At 40.7% G+C, this 22,941-nt stretch overlaps 1 protein-coding gene across 1 annotated transcript; it reads right to left on the minus strand.

The window, feature by feature from the left end:
* Positions 1 to 7,323: 7,323 nt before the first annotated feature.
* cxcl12a (chemokine (C-X-C motif) ligand 12a (stromal cell-derived factor 1)) lies at positions 7,324 to 14,439 on the minus strand. The gene is made up of 4 exons (XM_049600748.1): positions 14,306 to 14,439; positions 12,598 to 12,715; positions 11,488 to 11,571; positions 7,324 to 9,750 (listed from the first exon to the last, which is right to left on the minus strand). The coding sequence occupies exons 1-4, from the start codon at positions 14,370 to 14,372 to the stop codon at positions 9,723 to 9,725; spliced, it is 297 nt and encodes a 98-aa protein (XP_049456705.1). The 5' UTR covers positions 14,373 to 14,439; the 3' UTR covers positions 7,324 to 9,722.
* Between the last annotated feature and the right edge of the window lie 8,502 nt (positions 14,440 to 22,941).

Below are 22,941 nucleotides of genomic sequence, written 5' to 3' on the forward strand. Positions count from 1 at the left end.
TTGTTTGGTCTCTGTGCCAATGTACACAATCTTGATACATGGGGACAAAAATGGAAATATTTATTTTGAGGAGGCAGTGATGTTCCGTACATTTAAGATTAGTCCCGTAGAAACAGTGAAAAACTGCAGGCTGATTTGTGAGCTTTCTATAAAGAGGCCAAAGGAAGAAAAACACTCCTCTGCAGCCTCTTTAAGACAAGAGCCATAGCAGATTAGTCTCTGTCGTATCCAGCTTCTTTTCGCTGGCCTGCACGGCAGTGTTGTAATATTAAAGTTCAGACTCTCAACTAAACTTGGACGCAGTTTTCATGAGCTGTACAACCTGGACTTGTCACAAAGACGCCCAGTGGAATATTATTACCTAAGCCGAGGAGGTTATGTTTTCGCCTCAGTTTGTTTGTCTGTCTGTCTTTCAGCAGGATTACGGAAAAACTATTGGCAAAACTTTCATGAAACTTGGATAAAGGGTGTAGCCTAGGCCAAGAAAGAAACCATTACATTTTGAAGTGGAACTGAACCACAGAACAGAAATAAACAATTTTTTTTCGCGTTTGTTAACATTGTAAGATAGGGCATTTGGCCTTGGCGAAGGTGGCGCTCTCCAAGTGCCCTTCTATTAACCTCCACCAGGGAGGTTATGTTCTCGGTTCAGTTTGTTTGTTTTATTTTTGTGATTGGACAAAATTAAATTTGTTATGGTCATGACAGTAATTTTTTTATTCTGCTATTAACAGGCAGTAGCCAAACACTATTCCTCTGTACTGGAGCCAACTGTAAACGGCTGACTTACAAGACCTCCTTTATGTATTGCACAATTCATACCAGATTGATAGAGAATTCCTTTCAGTCTGAGTATTAGAAAGCCTTTGTTCTAGTGGCTTTGATGTGTTTTATGTAAACTGCAGCAGACAACTGGTTTGTCTGCGAGGTTGCACTCTCCTGTAACAATAGATGGGATTCCAGGAAGGCTTTGTTAAGTTGGCCAGATGGAGGGAAACAAATGCACCGGGCAGACTGCAAGGTGGATGGTGTTTAAACAGTCCTCAGTGCTCATGACTTCAGCTTCACAGCTTTACTTCACTTCCTTGGTGTAATTGGATTTCCGACAAACTGAGCGGAGGGCACTCCAGGGCACATTGTGAAACACCAGAGAGAAGCTGGAGCTGGGATCCATTTGATGTGAGATCATGTTTGGATGTTGCACCTCTGGTCCTTCAGCCAGAGTGGGCGAGGATAAGCACTGGCAAGGCATGAGATGTAAATGGCAATAGAAATACTGAACTTCTGGCATAGATGTACTGTGAAGAAAGTTGTGAAATGTAAATATTATGCTCTATTATTTACTGATGTCCTCTTATCAGTACTTAAGGTTGGATTTATTGTTTCTTCACAACTGTTAAATATATTAAAAGCTGCCTTTCTCCTCTCAGAAAATAATTTTCATGGTCATAACTAACCACACTTGTCATATTAAAGGATCATTTTATGATAGATATGACAGATAAATCACATATTTAAAATCTCGCCAAAACAAACCTTTATTTGGACCAGGGCTGGCCAAATTATGTACAGTGCGGTGTATTAGAAATATGCTAAAGCCATATTCAAGTTTATTTTTAAAAATTTGCTGAGGGCAATTTAAAAACAGGCAGCACTGTATGTACATTGTACAGCCTAATTTAAACAAGATGTTGCGGTCATCTAAAAAGAAATGAAAAACATTTACCTCAGTAACCATGGCAGCAGACCTGAAATGTAATATGTGGACTCACCATTAAACTACTGTAATGTCTAACCATAAACTGTTTAGTAGTGTTGCATAATAAGAAAGTGAATGGTCTCTGGCAAATTGGCTTTTCTGGTCCAGAAACACTGATTTTCTTGCCATGTAAGTGGTTGAAAACTATGCATTTACTGTTGTTTGGTCCGTGATAATTTTATGTATATGGCCCACAATCAAAGAAGTCTGGCCACACCTGATTTAGTCCAATCTCAGGCTGTTCTAATGCACTGGGCGTATGCTTTCTTAGGGAAAGTAATGCCCCAAAATTTGTACATATCCAATATAATCATGAACCAGTAATGTGTGTATAACCTACATATCTGGGAAGGCTGCGATCACGTGACCAATGCGCTAATAGGAGTAAAGAAGGAAGTGGTCCCCAAGGAGCCAGGCTGGGGTGGTGGATGGGTCACAAAACACAGGACTTTACCCAGGAGACCTGTGTTAGGAACTGTGTAAACTGTGAGTAAACTGTGACTCATTTTAAGGTACGTTGTCACCATGTTTCTAAACCTAACCTACGTAACTTTATGTTAAGTACTTAATATCATTCGTGGGGCACTAATTTGTAGGATGTCATACAAACTGCTGTATATGGATACGTTGCCAATCTACACATGCACAGGTCAAATATATTCACCAGAGAATCATGTCTTTTGGATTACATACTGAGCTTTCTTTATAATACCATAGGTTTTGTGTAAATTGAATTTGTGCCTGTACCATAGCACTATGTTGGGAAAATGTACTTTTCACATGGTTAAGTTCTTTTAAGATTAAAATCTTTGTCAAATTTGAAATAAGGTCAAAGCAACATGACTAACTACCTGATCAAAAACACACAATCCCAAATATTTGTGTATCAGTTACATTAAAATGCTACTCAGATGTATTGTGGGTGAAATGACCGTTTCTACGCTTTGTTTAAATGTTTGAGGATGAACAATGTTTGTGGATGGTATTAGGCATCAGACCTCCATGTCAGTCGCATCTGGACAGTGTGCTCAGGCACTGAGTCACGCTGCAGCACCACAGAAGGGTCTCTATAGTGATCGGCCTCATGGTAAAAAAAAAAACACACTCTGTGGTACTGGAGATGAGGCGAGTACAGTATATCAGTTTCATCTCCAGATAATGGTGTAATTGTCTCTTTCTTCTTATGGTTAGTCACATCCTTAATGGAAGGTCTTTTTTCCCTCTCTTTGGGTGTCACATGGCACTCAGAGCTACATATGGGGAGACATTAAACACAGCCTTCATGGGGACACCCGGGTGGATCAACCAATTAGGATGTGGGTGATAATCCTGAGAGGAACAGAGATGAAGGGAAACAGTGTGTGATATGCGGGTGAGGTTTAAAGATGGTGGAGTTTCAGCTTCTCTGGGCCCCACAGACCGAGGCCTCCTACTGTCCCCTGAGAGTGTGACTCCTTTGTGTCTCAGCCATACCTAAGATCCAGAGTCTGCTGCAGTTCTCCTGAGCTTGAAAACAGAATCACACTAAAGGAATTTGGACCATAGCTGGTATTATCGTGTGGATGAGGGCCCCTATGTCCATGTAAACATCTGTGTGAAGATGGATGGTGTTGGGACTCATAACCTTGGCAAAATTAGCACATGAAAGGTAGAGAGACTGCAGGAGGGCTATTTTAACCGCTCATATGGGCCCCTCTATTAGCCTCCCATTCACTCTCAAACAGACACACGCATGCCGCTGTTATTACACACTGCATGTTGGTCACTTTCAACATCCGTCGCAGTGACTAACTCTTCCGAGACAATCGGCTGAGTAATTTTGTCATAATTGTGATTAATGTTCTGGCGGGTCACTGGCAGTGTTAAGGCAATTAACAACACTCAGTGCCCCCCTTCACACAATCAACAAGTCATTTGCAAATCATTACTTGGGATTTTTCGAAGCGAGAGTGTGCACTCGTGGAAATGTGCTACAGGTCATCTGATACAAGAACAGCTACGACTCTGCTAATGTCTCCCCTGGGGAGTGTGATTTTGGTCCACACGATGCCCCAGGGCAGTGGCCTGGTCCGGGACAGGGGGGTAAATAAGCAGCAAGAGGGGAGCTGTGGTTGACGGAGAGCAGGAGCTGTGGATACACACACACACACACACACACACACACACACACACACACACACACACACACACACACACACGCACATTTCAAACCATCTTTTTTCCCATCTTTATTTTCTTGACTCGCTTCACAGTCTAAAGCTGGGTGCCAAGGAAATTGGGACAACCCTTCGACCGGAAAAACTGAAGATCAATCCCACATGACAACCAAGTGTCTGCCCTGCAGTAGCTGACCCTGTGCTCAGAGCTAATTGCTGAGAGGGCAAAACAGAAGATGTAAAGTTTTCCTTTAGGGGATTAAAAGTGGATGCAAAACTAGTCCATTCCCTGTTATCAGTAAGCTTTAAAAAGATACATGGATGTCAGAGAGTTTACCACAACAATAAACATGCTTTTTCTCAAGTGTGGATGCACATTCGACCAGATAACAAAGGTGTGGACATGAGTCACATGACTTGATGACTTTAGACTTGATCTGACAAAATCAAAAAAGACTAACAACTCAAGAGGATTCTAACACCAATGATTTGTGACTTCACATGGACTTAAGCCTTTTGACTTGAAATACTTGATACCTTCTCCAAAGCCCAAAGATTAAGAAGTATATTATTTAAAAAGTTTGCCGCAAATCAATTCATTTCCCTTTATTTCTTGAATCAACAAACATTAAAGCTATTCATTCCAAGCAAGGTGACACTTAATTCCCCACATGATCCACTTTGGTTGAACCAATCCAACAGCATCCAGCTGAGTTGCAGGAGAGAACCATGAAGAGCTTAGTTACGTTACTGAGTGCAATTGGAAAAACTGATACCGAAGATAATGACAAAAACTGTGATTGGTGGTTGAAAAATGAATTGCAGTATTTAAAATTACAGGCAGACGCACAACAACTTCCAACAAAACCTTTTAACATATAAGTACAAATTTTAAAAAGCATTCATTCTGTGAATAGGGAATTATGACTTGTTTAAGACTTGAAACTCAAAATTTAGGACTTCGTACTTGTCAGTGTTGTGTTTGGACTTCACTCAGGAAAGCTTGTCTTGACTCAGGACTTGAATGCAAAGACTTGATACTAACATGTGGCTTGCAAAATGCTGGCTTGGTCCCACCTCGGCCAAGTAAGACATACAAACCAGAGAGCATTCTCATGGTTCACAAGCAAATATAATCAGACCTCCAGTGGATCACAAAGCACTGAGGAACACCAGATCTGTGTGCACTCACATCGTCACCCTGCCAGTTCAAACAATTCCAAAATTTCAGATCACAACTGCTCAGTAACAGACCTGATAGTTTTCATTTCCATCAAGGAGATTATTGTTGTTTTGTAAGATTTTACTCCTCTGTGGTCAAAACCACACTGACAAAGGAGTGTCTGCGTTTTGACCACCTAAAATGCTCCGCAGGGCAATTTTCATGATCCCTTGACATTGCGGGTGGTGACAAACTATATGGGCCTTTAAATTGCTGTGTTCAGCTGCCAGCATGGCTGGAGGTACTGAGCCAAGTTAATAGTCTTGGAGCAGAGTTAGGAAGTGACATCACACATGTGTACATACTCACTGATACACACACACATATACACACTGACTAACATTAAAACTGACCCTAGGTTAACTTTACCACCTTGTAGTTTTTATTAAAAACTGGCCTGACCGGGGAGAGGAATGTCCGCTGGGACCTTCTTGAAGTGGCTTTACATGACCCCTGTTACCTTCTCATGCACACGTGTATGCACACAGAGACACAAAAAAATCATATTTTCATGATCAGCATTTCATGATGAATAACCACTAAGTGGAGTTTCACTGGCTGCACATCTGGGAGCCCTTACAGCTAAAGATGGAGGGAACATACTGTAAGTTAAATGAGCACATACGTCCTGCGCGTCCCTTATTTCGATGTCACTTTTTGCATTTCACATGACAATTCTTTATTCATCTGTCAAGGTGTCAGTTTTTTGTCTGACATTGTGGTTGAACTCCAAACCCCAGCAGGGTTTTGAAGGCGATGCTGCATATGATTTTCATATGTCCTCTTGTGTTTTGTACATTCCCCGGCCTCTGAATGAATCAGTCCAGCGCTGGCTGTACAGTTCATACCAAGGTGCTGAGTAGCCTTCTGGTTTAATTTTTTTTTTTCTGAATATTTCACAATATCACAAAACACAGACCTGAATCAACCTTTTAAACTCAGTTCTTGAACTAAAAGTTGCTCTTTCAGGGATTTTCTTCTCCTCCAGAGGGACAGTGAGTCACAGCCATTTAGTTCTCTTAGGTTTGGTGATGAATATGTGAAACACTTTAGGGGAGCAGATGTGTGGTGTGTTGATTTAGGCTCAGTGCCCAGCTTGCCTCAAGTACCAACATGACACTGAGGAAGATCTGTCATGTATATGTGCTAATAATTCATTTAATCATGTTGTTCTGTTACACTCCAGTAAACTTGAAGTGCAGCGCCATTAGTGCTTTTACACACCTCATTTACTTTCCAAGGCCTCTTGTTTAATCTACACTTTGTTCTCTCTATATATTTAAATGAGCTGTTGTGATTCTCAGACACATTTTACATGAATGAGCTAATCTTATAAGCAGTGTAATGTTTTCAGACATTTCTTGCATTTTTACCCCACGTTTTCCTTTTACAGGTAAATGTAATATGCACATAAAACACAACTTAAACTACACCTCAGGCTTCATGGCACCAGTTACAGTCCCTGCATGGTTTAACTGGTGGATGTTGGCAGTGATCCCAAGAACACATTGACTTAACTATAACAAACAACTGCTTTTCATTAGAGGACATGTCACACTTGTATGTTTTTGAACAACCCACACAGAGCAATGACAATGTAGATAATTACTAACCTGGTCTTATAGAACTATGTGAAACGACCATGACCTCTGAACACTACTTTATGTAGTGGTGGCACATATTGTGTTGAAATTACATGCGGCACCATGGAAACAATGCCACTGGAAAGTCGAGGAGGATCCTTCCCAGAAATTCAACGACAGAAATCCCCAGGTTCAACGACATGGTTAATATTATGACTCCAAGAGCAAGAAAGTCCACATAGGGAGGGGGTCAGGATGGGTGGTTTCGGATGGATGAAAGAAACACCCAACATTCACCTGGGAGACTGTTGCTTGTTTCCCTTGTGAAACTAAAAGTCAGTTGACTTCTTGTAACTTGACATTCTTTATGTAGTTATGTCATGCACGTGACATACATTAATGGCGTTCTTACATCCCATATGTAACAAAGCACATTATTATAATCAAAAACAGTCTCTTTCTAAACCTAACCAAGCAGTATTGGTGCTTACAATACGCACCATAACCACATAATGCAGTGTTCAGAAGTCGTCATTTCAAATATATCTGTGAGATCACACTGATAAGTACATGATAAAATATTGATGATTAAAGGCAAATGACTTGTGAGCAATTTTAAGTTTAATTGAAATATGCTCAGTGCACAAATGGTTTACTCAGAGTACAAATAGTTCACACTCATATGAGGATGTGTCCTCTGTGTGATAAAAATGTCACATGAGACAAGCTGCCCAATCTTCACATTGCACGGGAGGAAAATACTTGTCGCTACCTGCTGATGCCTGCAGTGATATCAGGTTAACACAGTCAGTCCATACAGTGATTTAATCTTAGTAATTTCCACTCCGAATTTGCACACCAGAGCTAAATCACACTTTATCTTTATCTTTATAGCTTTATCTCACACAAGCAGTGCTGCTGATTCCGCTTTAATCCCGCTTTAACTGGAGTTCAAAGCTAATCAGCAAACACAGCGAAAAGGGTCGAGGACTGCCACTCACACGCCTTTATCTCTCCCTGATGTTTCAATCAGCCGACCACTCTCATCACAGAAACTACTGTGCTCCGCCTCACATAATGCCCTCAGAGGGAAGTGAAAAGTTCATCCCTTTTAGCCCTAATGTTTTCCTAATGGTCGCTTGTTGAGTTAATAGTTAAATAACAGGCAGAATCATTGTCCCTGCCTTTTATTTGCCCTTGTGAGTAAAGCTAAACACATGTTCATACATCAAAGTCTTTAGACAGACCTTCTGACCTGCTCATACAGTAAGATTACAGCAGCTGTGTGTGTTGGCTCTGGAAAACCTTGATTTACACCAAATACAAAGAGTCACTCAACTGAACCGTGTGTACATGTGCATCTGTGGCTGCATATTTACGATGATAAAGGCTTGTAACATGTTGAGGAAAGCATATATTAAAAATAATAACCATAACATTTTAAAGATTTCCTTTTTTACTGACCAGCTTCACAATAAAACACTGGCTGGATGACCCAATTGTGAGAGTACAGTTCCTTCATTTAAATGCTTAGATTTAATATATAAATGCATACAAGAGTACAAAAATAAAACATTTGTATAATATTAATTTTACACGTAACAAGGAGATTTAAATGGATAGGTGGAGAGATTTCCCAGGCGTTAAATGCAGTTACACATTCAATGATCAGAGATAACAGAATGGAAACAGCATGATTAATATAGAAAAGGCAAAAGACAGAATTTAATGATCAGACTTAGTGAGTAATAGTAAATGTCGTTAAAATACATCAGATATAAAGTGCATTGCTATCTGCATGACAGTTGTAGGTAGTCCCATCTATGTACATCTATTTATTGTCAGTAATACTACTTCTACATTTTCTACTGTGGCTCTCAGTTTAACATAGTGTGGTAACAAACTGCAATACACCCTTCATTGAAATGGACATTCATACTACGGGTTTATTTTAATCAAAATCCCGCTGACATAAGTTCTTTTTTTCAGTTCGAAAAGACATCTAACTGTAATTTGTGAGTGCCACCATTTAGTTCCTAACATCTCTTGCTAAGTGTCACAGCTTTATGATTCCAGTAAATTTCGTCTCATTGGTCGCTCAATTAAAACAGTTTGGTATCCAGATGTTCAGCTTTTTCTCTACGAACGGAAAAAAGCAGGCATGTTTGGTAACACACGGTCGCATAATCACAGCCACAGAACAGCTCAGGAAATGCTCGAGCTCTTCTGGCATCCTAATTTCCATCACAAAAACATTGTAATAGCCATTTTTACTAGGATCTTTTATACATCTTATATTCAGTCTGGGGGTAGCTGGCAGCCATTGAAATTCCACGGTGCCAATTAACTTGAAACATGAGTTACGACCTGGCAAAGTCTGCGACTCGGCTCGTTTTTGAGAGGAGAGGCGACACACTGTTGTTCATTTTATACAATTTAAAATCAGAGATGGTGAGGATATGCAGATCCCATGATTGGGATTAGATGTAATGAATCTGTATTCTGCTGTCTTAGCAGAAAACACAACTCTGCGACTCGCAAGTGGGATGTTAACTCCTGTTTGTTGTGAAGAAAATCCACTCGCTGACCTACATCCCCCCTTAAACACTTTGACCCCGGGGTCGATCCTTTCTCCTAAATGACAGAGAGGCCAGAGGGACGAGAGAATCTCCAAAAATAGCTCTTTACTGTTGATGTCCATTAACAAAAAAAAGTATATACATTATAGTTAGAAAAACATACACTCACAGATATAATTGCACTTTGCACTAATAACGTCTACATCTCTATAAGTGATGAGAGCGGTGACGGTGAAGACTGCGACAGGGCTGGTGAGCTGGTGTTCACGGTGAAGAGTTGTAGATTCATTCCATGCAAAAGGCCGCAGCGTGGCGGCCGGGATAAGTGCTGTTCAACATACCAGATGATCTCATATCACATGTTACATAACTGTGATGGTTCAAACCCTCAGTGATGGCTCAGGGGGATATCTGCAGGAGATTTTAGTTGCTCTGTTTGGATTTCTTCATCCTGGTGGGAAAAAAGCAAATTCATTGTGAGTTTTATACCACAACATTTTCCCACCAAAATTTACGTTCATTTGGACAAACATTTGGCTGTGAAGACATAACTAGTTAACACCATGTTGAAAATGAATGAGTATTTGTTCAGCCATGATTAGATGTCAGGATTATAAAGAGAAGGTGCCAAATTCAGGACACATTTGGTCCCAGCATTCTCAGCAAAAACAAAAACAGCTGCTTCAACTTTACTGGGCCAAAATGTTTTTTGACCTCTAATCAAGAACTTAACAACTTGAATTAATCCTGCGTTCAGTTTCAGCTGGTTAATCAGCCCCCTTTAAGCCCATAAGTCAGTTGGAAATCTCTGACTCCAAACCTTTGAGTCAATTACTTGTTGACAGGTTGAGTTTTTCTTTCCAAGAAAATTGTTTTGTAATTTTTGACTTCATTGCTAGTAAATGAGAAACATAACCCTGTCATCGTTCATCTAAAGATGTAATTTTTGCAGATCATTAATTTGCAGCAGCTACAGAGTGATAAACACATACCCCTGCACGTACTGTATATTACCAAGATAAACACTTGAACTTGGGTGGGCAGTTTAATTATTGACATTGGAATAACATTCTGTAAATACTGAGCCACATTTCAACTGGTGAAAACAGTAATCACGGTCTCATTTACTTGACTAAAGAGTAGCATAATGCATGACTTACAATGGTGTGTCTTTAGACACATTGTAAATAGGTTTGTCCCTCTATGTGTAATTGGAAACACATTAGGTCTGATCCATTTTAAACGACCGCTGTCTACTCTTTACATTGGGATGTTTTGTTATGCAGAGGACCGTTCACACCTTGACGAGTCAAGAGCTCTGCAGTCATGCTCGAGACAGACAGTCTGCTGGGGTGTGGGAGGGTATTGAGTGTGTATGTCACAGGATGGAGCATCAACATCCTATTTAGTTTTCTTCATGGGGAAAGAAAAGAAATTCACTTTTCTTTTGCATCCCCAAACTCTTTATCCGTCTCCATAGTGCAGAAGAGTTTGTTTCATGCAACCTCTACAGGGGTGCTTCATCCTTAGTAGCATATGACTGCACAGAGTTCAGGATGGCAACTTGATCCCTTCTACAAACTCTATGGTACCAACGTTTTTCAGAGAAGTGTCTCCTTCTTCTGGGCAGGAAGCAGACAGTTGATGTTGGCAGTGATTTTTAGCCCTCTCAGTCTGAGACAAACTATGCATGTTTATTGCATTAAAGTCACATTAAGTGACCAGAAAGCACTTCTATTATATTAAACCCATACTGAGCTGAAAACACATTAAAACTGTGTCTTGCATAAACAGTAATGACCAGGGATTAACCCATAACAACGGTCTTGTTAGAGCAGATTAAACATGGTTTTGAAGTTTGTGTTGTATCTGACATCAAACCCGCAGTTTGTGTGTGAAAGTAGAAACAGTTTGTACTCGCACTTTGTCATGTTTCAGCATGTCTCAAGTTTGCGCTCCAGTATAAATTGAGCAATTAAAAGCTATCACTTTCACAATAGTCCATTGATCGATGTCCAAATGGGCCTTTTGCCTCCCTACTTTCAATTTCAATAGTGTGGAACTGATTTTATGGTGCTGCCAATGAGTTATTTGTTAAAGTTTGACAACTGACAGCAGCTGACAGACCCACATATTGCAGCAAACACACAATCCACAACCAAAATCAGTCTGATTTGATGCAGCTTACTTGTTAATGGCATTCTTCAGGTACTGCTGCAGCCACCGGATCTCCGGGTTCACACACACCTCTTTGTTTGTCTTCAGCTTGGCACTGATAGAAAAAGGGAGATTTCAGCACGTGTCAGTTATGCCTCAGTTGAAGATGAAAGCTTGAATTATGCAAAGCCAGTGACATCAGGTGTCTTCACACATTCTCATTAAACAGAATGAATTAACACGGCTTTGTCGCTTTTTCACAGTGGTGACCAATCAGCCTCATATGTTATGCTGCTACAGCTTAAGAACATGTGCATTCATGCAGCCCAAAGTTGAGTTTTGTGTTTCACCCTTGACTGAACTGCCTAATTAATGTGTCGTAAAAATTTGAGTACATAAGAGTGGAGCAGTCAATCCGTCAACATGTGGCTACGTTCTAAATCCAGCATAACCTTGTGGTTATTTACAGAATGGGTCAAGACTGGATCATATGTCTCTATGTGGGAGATCATGCCTCCTTTGGCGCGCACGTCCTGTTTTTATGTAACAGAAATCTGTTTTTCTCTCTTCCTGTTGTGGATTTTTTTGAACCTGCCAATTATAATTCCCCTGCATTTAATTGTTCCTGAAGTTTTCCTGTCTATTGTAACCAACTGCACCGTGCTTGTGTTTCTCCTCACTTTAACTCGTAAATTCACTCCACACGAGGCCGTAAGAATGAATGAGATCAAACCCAAAAGGTTGTACGCGCAGCACAAGGAGGAACTGCTGCGTGACAAGCAAATGAGAAGCAAACCCATTTACAAAACCCACAATTATTGCTTTCCTGTCGAAAACAAAACTGCATCCAATTTCCACCTTGCTTTCACGTTCACTCATACTCAACTGGAGCATTTCCTGTGGATGCGTCAGCGAGGCCTGTGGTAAATGCTTTTCTGTGCATGTGTGTGAAAGCGAGTGGCAGAGGGGCGTGTGTGTACACACGCATGCACAACTCTTTTCTCTGGCCTGCCACCTCTCTGAGATTGATGGTGAGAAATGTCCAACAAGGAGGAAACCTGTCTGACGTTTTAAGGACAGGGTGGAAAACATGTGATTCTCTGAGGTTGTGAGGGTGTGCACTGAAAAAGAGAATACTCACATCACTTGGAAGGGGCAGTTGGGCGTGTGGATGAATCTGAGCTCCCTGATGTAGCTTCGAGGGAGGCTGTTGACTGTTGAGCGGCAGTGGCATCTCTCCACCAGACTGATGGGCTTTGCTGAGGAAGAGAAGGAGAGATGAGTATCACTTACCAACCCAGCAATGCATGTTTAAAAAGAGCAATAAAAAAAAAGATTAGATAAAGGTGTTGATCTCCTGTGGAAGCTGGGGTGCTGCTAGATATATTTTTTGAATATAAAGAAAATTAAACATCATCATAACAGTCAAATGAGCTGAAAATGATGGGAAACTCATAAATCCATGTATAACATCCTCTTTGACAGTTCAACAAGTTAAAGCAGCATGCAAAGCAGCTAAAGCTTCTGAAATCTGCAAAACGCCTATGCAGTGTACTGTACATCCTCCAATATCATTCATCTTTTGCAGGGTTGCAGGAGGATGGAGCAAAAAATTACCAACATTAAATCAAGATTTCATGTTTAAGCTTTACATGTTTTTCTTGCTTGTCCCACAGAACACACACAGAGGTTGGAGACATTTACATCAGGACTTCTACACCCACCAACACTAAGCTCTTTCAGTCATACACACGTGTACTGTGTGGTCCTTAAACTTCATGATGGATGTGCATAGCTACTTTCCATTACAGCCTCAGCTTTCAGAAGATTTTTGCAGTAGATAAATGAGGAAAAATAAATAGGACTGTGTTTGCTTTTTTATCATGAAAGCTACATGACATAACTCAGAGTTAATCAGGCTTCCAGCAGTGTTGAAAAAATGCATGGAGTTATTATCTTAAGGTGGAAGTGCACTCAGAATAAATAAGGACATGAGCAAAACAAAATAATTGCTTTTTAAAAAGGGAAACTGAGGTCACACAAACAGATGGTGAGAAACACCGCTATAGATTAAACTCTATGCTAATTATTTTTTACACATGATCCCGCGGTATTACCATGATAAAGGGCGCAACACCTTCAAGTTGGGTGACTGATGTCGCCATGTAGACTAGCTGTGGCTTTGTCTTATAGCTGCCTCATTTGGGCGTAATTAAACGAAAACAAAAGAGCAGAACAAATACACACTCTGAACGGTGATCCGACTGGGAATGTCTACTGCTGGAGCCACATGTGTTGCCTGTTGGTGCTTTACGCACGGCGGAAATGTTTTCCCCAACTCCAAATCAAGCCCATGCATCCAATAAACTACATTTGTGCAATGAAAATTATATTTTTTATAAGAATTAAGAGGGTGGCACTTAATTTAGGCAACATTTGCACGTTAATTGTATGTAATTGGAATTTTGCACTTGAAATTATTTCAGTTTAATTAGATTTGTTGTGAAAAATTAGACTTAACTATGACATTTCAGGAATGATTAGTATAAACATGACATAATAAATGCAAGCATTTACCAGGGTTATATCTGCGGTCTACTATTATGTATTATATTGCGAAAAGATAGGCTAATTGTGGAATGGAAAGACGCTTATTTAAACATTCTTCTCTCCTGATGCACTTTTAAAATGAAACTTTCTAGATAACAATATGATGCATCCTGGCAATTAAAAAGCTCTTATAACTTGCAGATAATTACTCAATTTTACACAGATCGCTGCAGGGAATTAAAAAAATTCTAGTTAAACTGAATCAACAACACACAGTAAACCACAAAATAGTTTCATACCTTGTGCTGGAGGCATATATGTCACCACCATGAGCGCAGCCACGACTGCCAGCAGCTTCATATCCATTGTACGATAATGCCACAAAGATCTTTTGATCCTGCTCTGAGAAAGGCCAGAGAATCTGTGACAGACGGGACCGCGCCGGAGTATTAAATTGCGCACCAGTGTCAAGCCAGCAAGAAAAAACCTAGATACTTCCGGTCATGGGTAGCAAAATAAAAGCGATAAAGGGCACATGCTTCTTTTCAACGACTATTTAACAAGTGATATCATGTACCAAATTACAAACGAACCAATAAAGTAAGATTTGTATTTCTAAAAAAATAGCCATTTCGCAATATGTAAGTGATTGAGAACTCACAATGTTTGTTTTATGCTTTTAGGTTTGTTTTTTATGCTTTTATTTTGTATATCGTTTTCTGTGTCAGTGGGATGATCAGGGTTGACAGCCAAATTACGCACGGAGCTCAATAGAGACGCATCACGACCCCCCACCACACGCACACACACAACTACCTCCTCCTTTAACCCAACATTTAAAAAGTCAGATTACACTCTGTAATTTAGCAGTAGTGTGTTATGGAAGATTTTTTGGCATGCTCTGCAAACTTCATAAGAAGTTAATTTGGTTCCCGTTTAGTCATCTAATAAGAAACACAAAATGTGCCCACCAGGCAAACACTTGATACACTCTCCTCAGCTCCTTCTAGCTGTTACTGAGGCTACGAAAAGAAACAGGGGACAATTTTGCGCACGTGTTTGTTTTTAGTCACGGTTTGTCTTCTCGGGGACTTCATTGGCCCAAATTAATTAAAAGCCAAAAAGTGTAACTGGAGAGGGTTCAGTTGAGCGAAAAGTTTTGTGTTACATTGATGGTTTTAATAAATAGACAGGAGGGGTATAGAAACAACGCACACACACACCTCCCAGCTTGTGTTTGGAAAGGAGTAGCACTACTCTCAGTGTTAGTGACTCCCTAAACAATTCACTATATACAACCCGCTAAAAATGTCAGATCTGTTTGTATGTGCTCATACACACACACTTTCTGTTGTGTTTGGTATTATTAGCGTGTTTAACGGGATGCAGATGTGAAGTCAGTTGCCAGACATTTGGCTTTCATCTTACAGAGAAAACACCCCAGTGGGTAAGTGTGCATGTGTGAGTAAATGTGTATTTTTGGCGTGTGTGTGTATTTGAGGTGTATTCTTAGAGCTTTGAGATGATAACATAAATGAGCCTTGTCTCTTGCTCTGATCACACACTGCTACTTTAATGCTTTAATACCTGAACTACTTAAACAGACATGTTTAATCCAAATACACACAACTGAACTAAATGCAACTCCACAGTATAAATATATCCGGAAATCCATTACTCTGCAAACAAAAAGCTTATACACACAGACTGAAGATGTATTTTGTCATTTTCCTTCTCACAGAAACATGAATAACATGAATAAGTGGCTGGTTTTGTATTTTCTATTCTTTCTTTTCCATTTATTAGAGACATATCCTCTCATCACACAGCTGTGGGAAAGCAAACCATCTGCTGACAACACACTTTATCATGAAAATGAGCAAGGAATAGAAAAGGCCAGCTCAAGGTGAATAACAGTGTTTTAAGCTTGTGATTTACTGCGTCGAGCCTTCATCATAAGCAAAGAGCAAATCCTGTGGGAAATATCTATATTAAGTATTGAATGTAAGAAAATAATGACTGCAAAGTGTTTTCACAGCCTCTTGCTTGTGCTTACTTATATGTAAATCTATGCATGTTTATCATTTTGCGTCTGTCAGGGCCGTTTTGCTCCACACAGACTGTCAGACTGTGCAGACTGTCTGTGTTTTGGATCTCAAACAGTCGTTATAGATGATGCCATGGAGACCAGACAGTCAAGAGGAGATGCACAGGGCGGAATCAGCTGACAGCTGAAAGGACACATATTGACTTATCTCACAAGCCACAAAGGCTAACTTCATGTGTGTGTGTGTGTGTGTGTGTGTGTGTGTGTGCGTGTGTGTGACAGAGAGACAGAGAGACAGAGAGAGAAATAAAAAGACAGAACAAGCAGAGAGTAAAAAGAGCGCATTATGAAAGCCAGAGTATTTGAGTAAGGTTCTCTCAGCTTGGAGTGAAAGGTGACATCAGAGGGTCTCACATCAAAGTGCCCCGATCACAACAGCTCACCAACCTGCTCGCCCTCACACAGGATACCTGACATGTCATTACAATACACACTTTACACTTGCTGCTCTGCTACTTCCCAAACCTGTGTGAGCCTGCACAAACACCAACCGTGTGCAGTGTGGTTTACGCAAGCACAAATACAAATGGAAGTAATTTGTCTTGAACATACACACACACACACACACACACACACACACACACACGCACACACGAAAGTCATAAATAGGGGCCAATCTGTGACATATCATGGGAGAGAAGTCAAAGCACATCCAGATATTTCAACATTTCTGCCACATCCAAGAGATTTACTTTCTTCTGCCGAGGTGAATGGACTGTAGTAGTAAGGTTACATAAGCAGACTTGGCAGCACATCCTCTTGCCCAATTGTTTCACTCTTTCTTGCATTAACAAGTTCAGGGTCTGCATCTTCCCGAAAATAACACTCAGCTCTTTTCCCACAGGGAATTGTTTATATAAATGGTTTATCTTCCATAAAACAGAAACTGGAAGAAAGCGTTGACACCCACGCACACATTTTAGGGGGTTTTAGGGTCAGATGGTAATAGTTTTGTGATGAACATGTGTGTTTGCATGATGCGTTATGGGGGATTTAGAGTACTGGACATTAATGCTACCTGCTCTTCTTACACCTGTGCAGTATATATGTCTGACCTGACAAGAGTTGGTGGTGTTCTGTGGCCCATCTGTGTGTCTCGGAGGTCTTCACTCCAGGGGTCCATCTCCTGCTCTCTGCATGAGTCATTTCTAACTGTACTCTCAAAGAACATGGTAAGTGCTTTTTTGACTGCAACCGTAAATCACGTCAGGTTGTTCTCTGATGGTCCAAAGGCATAGCAGGTGTCCTGAGGGGTTTTTCAAGAACTTTGACAACCGTGAGAACATTTACGGCTGCCAAGTTTGATCGACTTTTTTTTATTGTTGTTGTGTTATCCGTCTTTCTTTCGATTTCACCTTTTTTTTACACTTTTGTTTTTCTGTTTTATTGGCACCACATTTAAATTCAATTGTGTTGTCAAAGCAATTAGAGGAAGAAAATGGTCAGTAAAGCTAATGTGATACAGAGTAGGTTATACAAAAAAATTCGAATACATTCTGTGTATGCTGTCTTCTGGTGTTATGTTTCCAAGCCATGTCAGAATGTGGCATTGTCTTTCTAGTGGATTCTGCTCTATAATTTTCATATTTCTGTCTTACACGTGCATACACACAAATAAAATCAGGCAGATCCCGACAGGCAAAATCTACACACTTCAAGCTTTCTCATCATAGTAACACTTTAATAAATCTGTTTTTCTGTTTTCTATCTAAATATTTACGAAGCGCACTTTACATCATGCTGCTCAATAATGTCCCTCTTCAACCACAGGGACATTCCCCAAGAACTAGGAACCTTTTGAGGAACTCAGTGCATCTCAACCACAGGGACCAGGGTCTAAATAAACTTCTGGCGACATTGTCTTACCCCCCAGAAAGTCCCTGATGAAGAGATAATACTTTCCGAAAATACAGGAACTTGGTGCTGAATGTTTCTGACTGGTTCATATGACAACATCAACCACCATTTCAAAGGCAGGCCTAGTCCAGGTCCAAGCCCTATTGAGCATTTATGCTGAGGATGAAACGGAATTAGGAACAGCGACCTGCAATGATAAGGTGTATGTGAAAGTCTCCTGCAAGTTAAGGAAGCTGAACCCTGGAATAGACTGCCAGGAAAAGCCTTACAATCTAAAACAGGATTTCCAGAAACTTAATGACCACAATAAGCATAAATCGTAAATGAGTCTTCATGCTGTCGTCGATGAGTCACATGCCAATAGAGTGTTAAACATTCCTCAGCTACTATTCACCTATAAAGAGAGAGCACGTGACCCAGGAGGCAGGAGTATGGATGGCTGAACGTATTATGTCGAAGTGGCCAGTTTCCATAGATCAGACTTTGGTTTGAGAACGTACAGGCAACTGGCCCCAGTGGGGGATCTGCTGCAGCTCCATTGAGGCTCTGAGAGGCTGAGGGCCTGCTGGCTGAGCCTTTGTCTGCTTTTCCCTACATCCTCCAGAGAGTCACGAGCCCTGCGCCTTCACACCGCCATATGGACCACCTCAATGGCCTGTCAACAAAGTCTTTAGCCATAGATGTTGAATCAAAGGAGAAACAATGCTAAACAATGGCTTCATAATCACTTGTAGGTTTCAAGAAGATTGTCTGCCTTAATTTATTACTTCTACCAAAACTTCCAAGTCAGATAAAATGGCACATTTTCACATTTTTCTGGTCCCCATATTTGTTGCAGTTCTTTCTAGCAAGCACTGTTAACAGATTTCCCTCACTGTCCTTAATAATTAGCGCTCTCTCTTTTCTTATATTCACTAAGATGCAATCAGCATCATGTTTTCATCTTCATCAACCTTCAAAAGGTTTGTGAACCACACAGCATCCTCCTTGTGCCACAATACTGTCATCACATCGATGCTTTCGTCAGATTTAATTTCTGCAACAAATTGCACATGACTGAAGATTCTCTTTCTTGTAGATGCAGCTCACAAAACATATTACTGCAGGCAAGAAACTTACATTGCACCATAAAGTCAATTCAAAGTGAACGACACTTGTGCTAGTTTTTATGGTGTCAGCTGTGAGTTTATGCCAGAATGAGCCACATGAAGTGCAGCTGCTGGTGCTGGTAAGGTTGGTTGTGGATCTATAGAGTTTGACACCTGGCACTGTCTGGCCAAGGGAACAAAAACTCTTCAGCTGCTTCTGTGATGTTGCCCAGGAGGAGCCCAGAAGCAGCTCAGAGACGCATTAAAGTTCATAGTAACTCTGCTGAATCGGCTTTTTGATGTCAAGACTGATGATATACTGTTGTCATGCAGTTACGGTTTTGTAAATCGAAGGAATGCTAAGTGGGATATCATCTTGGTTCTTTCCCGAAAGCCCCGTTCAGTAGGTTTTTCAATGGGTCACAGATAGCTACTCTCACAATATTTGTGATATATAAGTTATTAAACTGAAAAATTGGAGCAGAAGTTTGCAGAAAACATCCTGATTTCAGTCTGATCTGTAAAAGATTGATTTGGATTTGTTCTATTTTTGCAGTTTCTCAATTCTGCATAAGCTGGAAGCAGTGAACCATGAACCTGTGTGTATACATGTTTCACCGCGAGTGTGTGTGTATTACTATTTTGCAACTGTACATAAACACACAGTAAATACCAGGACAGACACACATATGCAAACACAATATTTCTCACAAGCAAAAATTCCTGCTGTTTATTTTGTCACTGGAAATGAAAACCACAACACAAACAATATGCCTCATGCTTTAGTCCCAACCACATGTTTAATCCTTGACAAAGGCTCTGACACACAATCCCTCTCCATTTATGCCCCCCCCCCCCTTTCTTTTTCCTATTTCTTTTAGCCTCGTTGGCTCTTACATTAGTCAGAGCGTCCTCACACAGTTGATGTTTTTGGCTATCCCTTAAACCTGATCCATTTGTGTGATAAAAAGCTCCAAAGGCACATGGAGGCTGTTAATATTTCATTATTCATTCATTCCTGTGTGTCAGACAGCACAAGTGTTATCCACTACACTGATTCTGTCTGTCATCAAGCTGGTATGTGGCCACGTTTTGGAGTGCTGTAAGAGATGCTGAAAGCAGGTGAGGAAGTGCCAGAAACAGCTGAAAGCCACTCAGACATAAATCACTATGTAGTGTGTCTAGTTTAGGTTGAGCCACAGCAAAAAACAACCCTGCTGCCTGATGGAATTATCATTGAATATAGAACTGATTTGTTTCAGAGATATAGGTAACTGTCTTTTTAATGTAAATGCTCCTGAGTAATTGTAGCACTTGAAAGTAGCAGTCTACATTTAGGGGGATTTAGTGGCATCAACAGCGAGGACTGCAGATTGCAACCAGCTGAAACTTCTCCTGGTTAGAATTCCTTCGGTGTTCATTGTTCAGGAGGTTTTTACTGAGAGACAAATTATCCACAGAGGTCTCTTTATTTCCAAAACAGTAAAAACCCTGAATAAAGCAATTGCACATTACAAACCAGTGTTTCTCCTTTGCTGTTCAGCACATCGCCACAAGCCCAGCACCTGCTAATGTGTGGTCACCTTTATTCTCTGAATCCACAGAGGTGCAAAGCAGACAGACCTGATGATTGCTAAGTAAAGCAGTTTCATGTAACAAAATCAAAACCAGTGTTTGGTTTGTCCATTCTTGGTGACTGTAGAAACATAGTGGTGCAACCATCTCCATGGACGAGGACCTGTTCCCCATGTAGATATAAACGGCTCAATCTAAGGTAATGAAGACACAAAGATTCTTGTTTTCAGGTGATTATATACTAATGAAAACATTATATTATATTCCATTTCTGCCAATATATTGGACCTTTAGATTGAACTGATAAGGCGTCAGTTCTCTATCCACAGTTTTTTTCCCCTCTTATTTCTGGCAGAAATAACGAGCAGTTAATATTCAGTAATACAATCATAATAATATATGAACTGTCCCAAGCCGTTAAAACATCCAGTTAATTTAATTTATCAGTATTCTAATGTTCCTGTGACAGTATAAAGCCATCTACTAGGCTCATGCTCAGGCTCTCAGAGAGATGTGTTTTCATTTTGGAGTTCATATCAGAGACTCATCAAAGGCTAATGAGAAAGGCTGAGAAAAATGATATTTGCTGAGAAAAAGAAAACATACTTCTGCTGATGTGTGTTGAAAATCCAGCCAAACCTGCATATTGTCTAGCCTGAAAATAATTGCAGTAAAAGCTTAACATGGAGCCATCATTACAGCGTCCAGTCTCTGGTGCATGAATTTGCTAAGTGCACTGGACGTATCATGTTTCTTAGACTGATCAGTTATCGTGAAAACATGGCGTAATTGTACAGAAAGCACTTTCCCCCAATTTAGCCACATCTTGCCCCTTTGCCTTTGCCACCCCACCACCCCCTTTTTAGGACAACCCCCCAGGTCTTTCTATTCTCAGTCCTCCACTGAGCCGTAACACCACAGCTGCCGTCTCTTTACTGCTTTTCCATGCCCAGGTCACTACATAAAACACTTAAGGAGCATTTAAAGAGAGAGTTAAAGCTACAGCTGTCAGTCAGAATGATAGAGCGGCTTAACGTGACTGTCACTTTTATGTGCCCTCTTTGTAACTTAGCAGGCTATGATCGTAGGCGGCCATGCAGCTATGGTGCACTTGGGCACAGGTCTGTAGCTGCAATCAAAGGCCTATTAATCAGAGCGAGGAAACAGCACCAGCAGAGAAGCGAAGACAGAGTATCTTGTCCTGTTTCACATGAACAAATACGAGATATTGTTACATGCTATTCATCCTGCATGGCGCCTTTGAAGTAATTCCCCAGCTGGGACACAGAGGGTGATTTTTCACCACGGCATAAATGAACATGAAGGGGATTATGTGCATATAGACCCACTCGCATGTGCACCGACACACACTAACACGTGCATATTCATACAAACACACACAGACACAAAAATAAACATGGATTTCAAAGTCATAAAAATGTATTTCATGGGGCATTAAAATATTGCTTTGTTGTATGGAAACTAAGTTGAAAAGTTTGGAAATTGTAAATGTGTGTGTGTGTGTGTGTGTGTGTGTGTGTATACTTGCTACATAGTGAGGACCACAACAAGTTTTTAACCAACATAGCAAGGACACTTTTGGAAAGTGAGGACGTTTTGGCTGGTCCTCACTTCTTTAAAAGCTTATGTTAGTGTTAAGACTTGATTTTAAGGTTCAGATTAGAATAAGGGTTATGGTGGGGGTTGGGGTTAGGCATTTAGTTGTGATGGTTTCGGTTAGGGCGTGAGGCTAGGGAATGCATTATGCCAATGAGGGTGTTTAAAAAGAAAGAAGTACATGGATGCGTGTGTGTGTATGTGTGCGACGTGTGTTGACATGGTGGTTGGTTGGCCTCGAGTTATTTGCCTCTGCTCTGCTATTCTAAATGGGCCGTGTGATCCTAGAGGTCTCCCGTAGGCTCGCTATTGGCAACATACGTACGTCACCAGTGTTCTCTGAGGAGCACAGTGGATGACAAATGAGCAGAGGACATTAAGGGAAAGACTGGAGGGGCACGGAGAAAACAGGAAGCAGAATCACTGACAGGTACGTGGAGAGGACAGGAGGAGGGATGATGTAGGGGAAAGACAAAGTAACAAGAGGTGAGGGAGAGAAATGAGCAGCCAGCTAAAGGTCTGTTTCCAGAGCTGGCTTTGATTAGTGACTGTAACCATGCTCTGTTCCTCATTAACTCACAACAGCGTGGAGGTGTAGCAGAGAAGGAGAGCTAACTCTCTCTGGGAGTTTAGACTATGACGAGTGAGTCAAAGACCCGTCCCACTCTAAATTCATCCTCTGCATATACCC

This window comes from Epinephelus fuscoguttatus, linkage group LG16, assembly GCF_011397635.1.
Source record: "Epinephelus fuscoguttatus linkage group LG16, E.fuscoguttatus.final_Chr_v1".
In the NCBI taxonomy this organism is placed as follows: domain Eukaryota; kingdom Metazoa; phylum Chordata; class Actinopteri; order Perciformes; family Serranidae; genus Epinephelus; species Epinephelus fuscoguttatus.